The sequence below is a fragment of the Neopelma chrysocephalum genome, unplaced genomic scaffold (assembly GCF_003984885.1).
Source record: "Neopelma chrysocephalum unplaced genomic scaffold, ASM398488v2 Primary Assembly neopelma1_169, whole genome shotgun sequence".
Lineage (NCBI taxonomy): Eukaryota > Metazoa > Chordata > Aves > Passeriformes > Pipridae > Neopelma > Neopelma chrysocephalum.
In genome coordinates this window covers 106,630-107,633 of record NW_020897831.1, presented here as the reverse complement: position 1 = coordinate 107,633, position 1,004 = coordinate 106,630, and the positions used below count along the sequence as shown (strand labels likewise).

General features: G+C 48.9%; 1 protein-coding gene across 2 annotated transcripts in view; it reads left to right on the top strand.

Annotated features, from left to right (window-relative positions):
- The window catches only part of SELENOI (selenoprotein I), a 24,295-nt gene that overhangs the window by 17,243 nt on the left and 6,048 nt on the right, over window positions 1-1,004 (top strand). For both annotated transcript variants that reach the window (XR_003537111.1, XM_027701832.1), the window contains exon 6: window positions 24-132. Coding sequence is in view for 1 of the 2 variants with exons in the window: in XM_027701832.1 (XP_027557633.1) it covers window positions 24-132 (109 nt within the window). In the remaining variant the exon portion in view is untranslated. The remainder of the gene's footprint in view (window positions 1-23; window positions 133-1,004) is intronic.

Sequence of the window (1,004 nt, the reverse complement as noted above, 5' to 3'; positions counted from 1 at the left end):
GCCTGTCCTGTGCTCTCTTTCAGACCATTTCAATTGTCTACATAGTGACAGCCTTTGTGGGAGTTGAGGCCTGGTATGCACCTTTCCTGTTTAATTTCTTATATAGAGACCTATTCACTGCAATGATTATTGGTAAGAAGCTCCATGTTGAAGCCTGTCTTTTAAACTCCCCCTTTTTAACCCAGCCGATGTTAATGCCGTGCTAACACTGCTCTGTTTGCTGCCAGGGGAGCTGCTCTGGGCTGTTGTTGAGGTGACTAATGGAGGGTGTTCTCACAGCCTGCCCCTTTTCCCAGCCTTGCAAAACACTGCAGAGTTATTTTGGAGAGCTTAACTCCCATCTGCCTGGGCTGCCTTCACACACCGGGGGAGCTCGGTTTGGTTGCAGTGAGAGCCTGCAACCTGGTTTTATTTAGGGTATAAAACCAGTGTGATAAAAGCAGGGTTTTGAGGGGATAAAGCCCCATGTGCAGGTGGGTGCTGGGACCTGGCACCCAGTGGGGCCTCCCCAGCCTTGGGCTGTTTTTTGGGGGGGGTCAGGACACTCTTGTTTTGCTGCCGTGGGGCTCCCTCACCCCAGAGCACAAACACTGCGTGGGAGGGATGTTGCAGCCCTGGAGGTGGGTGGGAGCTCTGCTGTCTGGGGATCCTGCCCTCCATCCACCCAACTGAGCATTGAACAATAATAGTAATAATAAAAGTGAAATAAAAGCCCAGCATTTCTCCCCTGTGGTCAGTCCAAAGAAGCTGCTGCAAAGAGCAGAGCTGAGCTGACCTGGTTTAATGCCATTTGCCTCATTCACAAGCTCCTGCTCAGTTTATTTTCTATGTTCTTTGTAATTACTTCAAGTTAATTGCTGTGTTAAGTGTAGTGCTTGCACTTCTATCAGGTGGATGTTCTGAGCTTTCCTCTGGCAGCCATGTAACTTCACATGTGAATAATAATAATGTGCTTTTCCAGGATGAAAAATAGAGCCCAGTGCCCACAGACCCCATAACTTCAC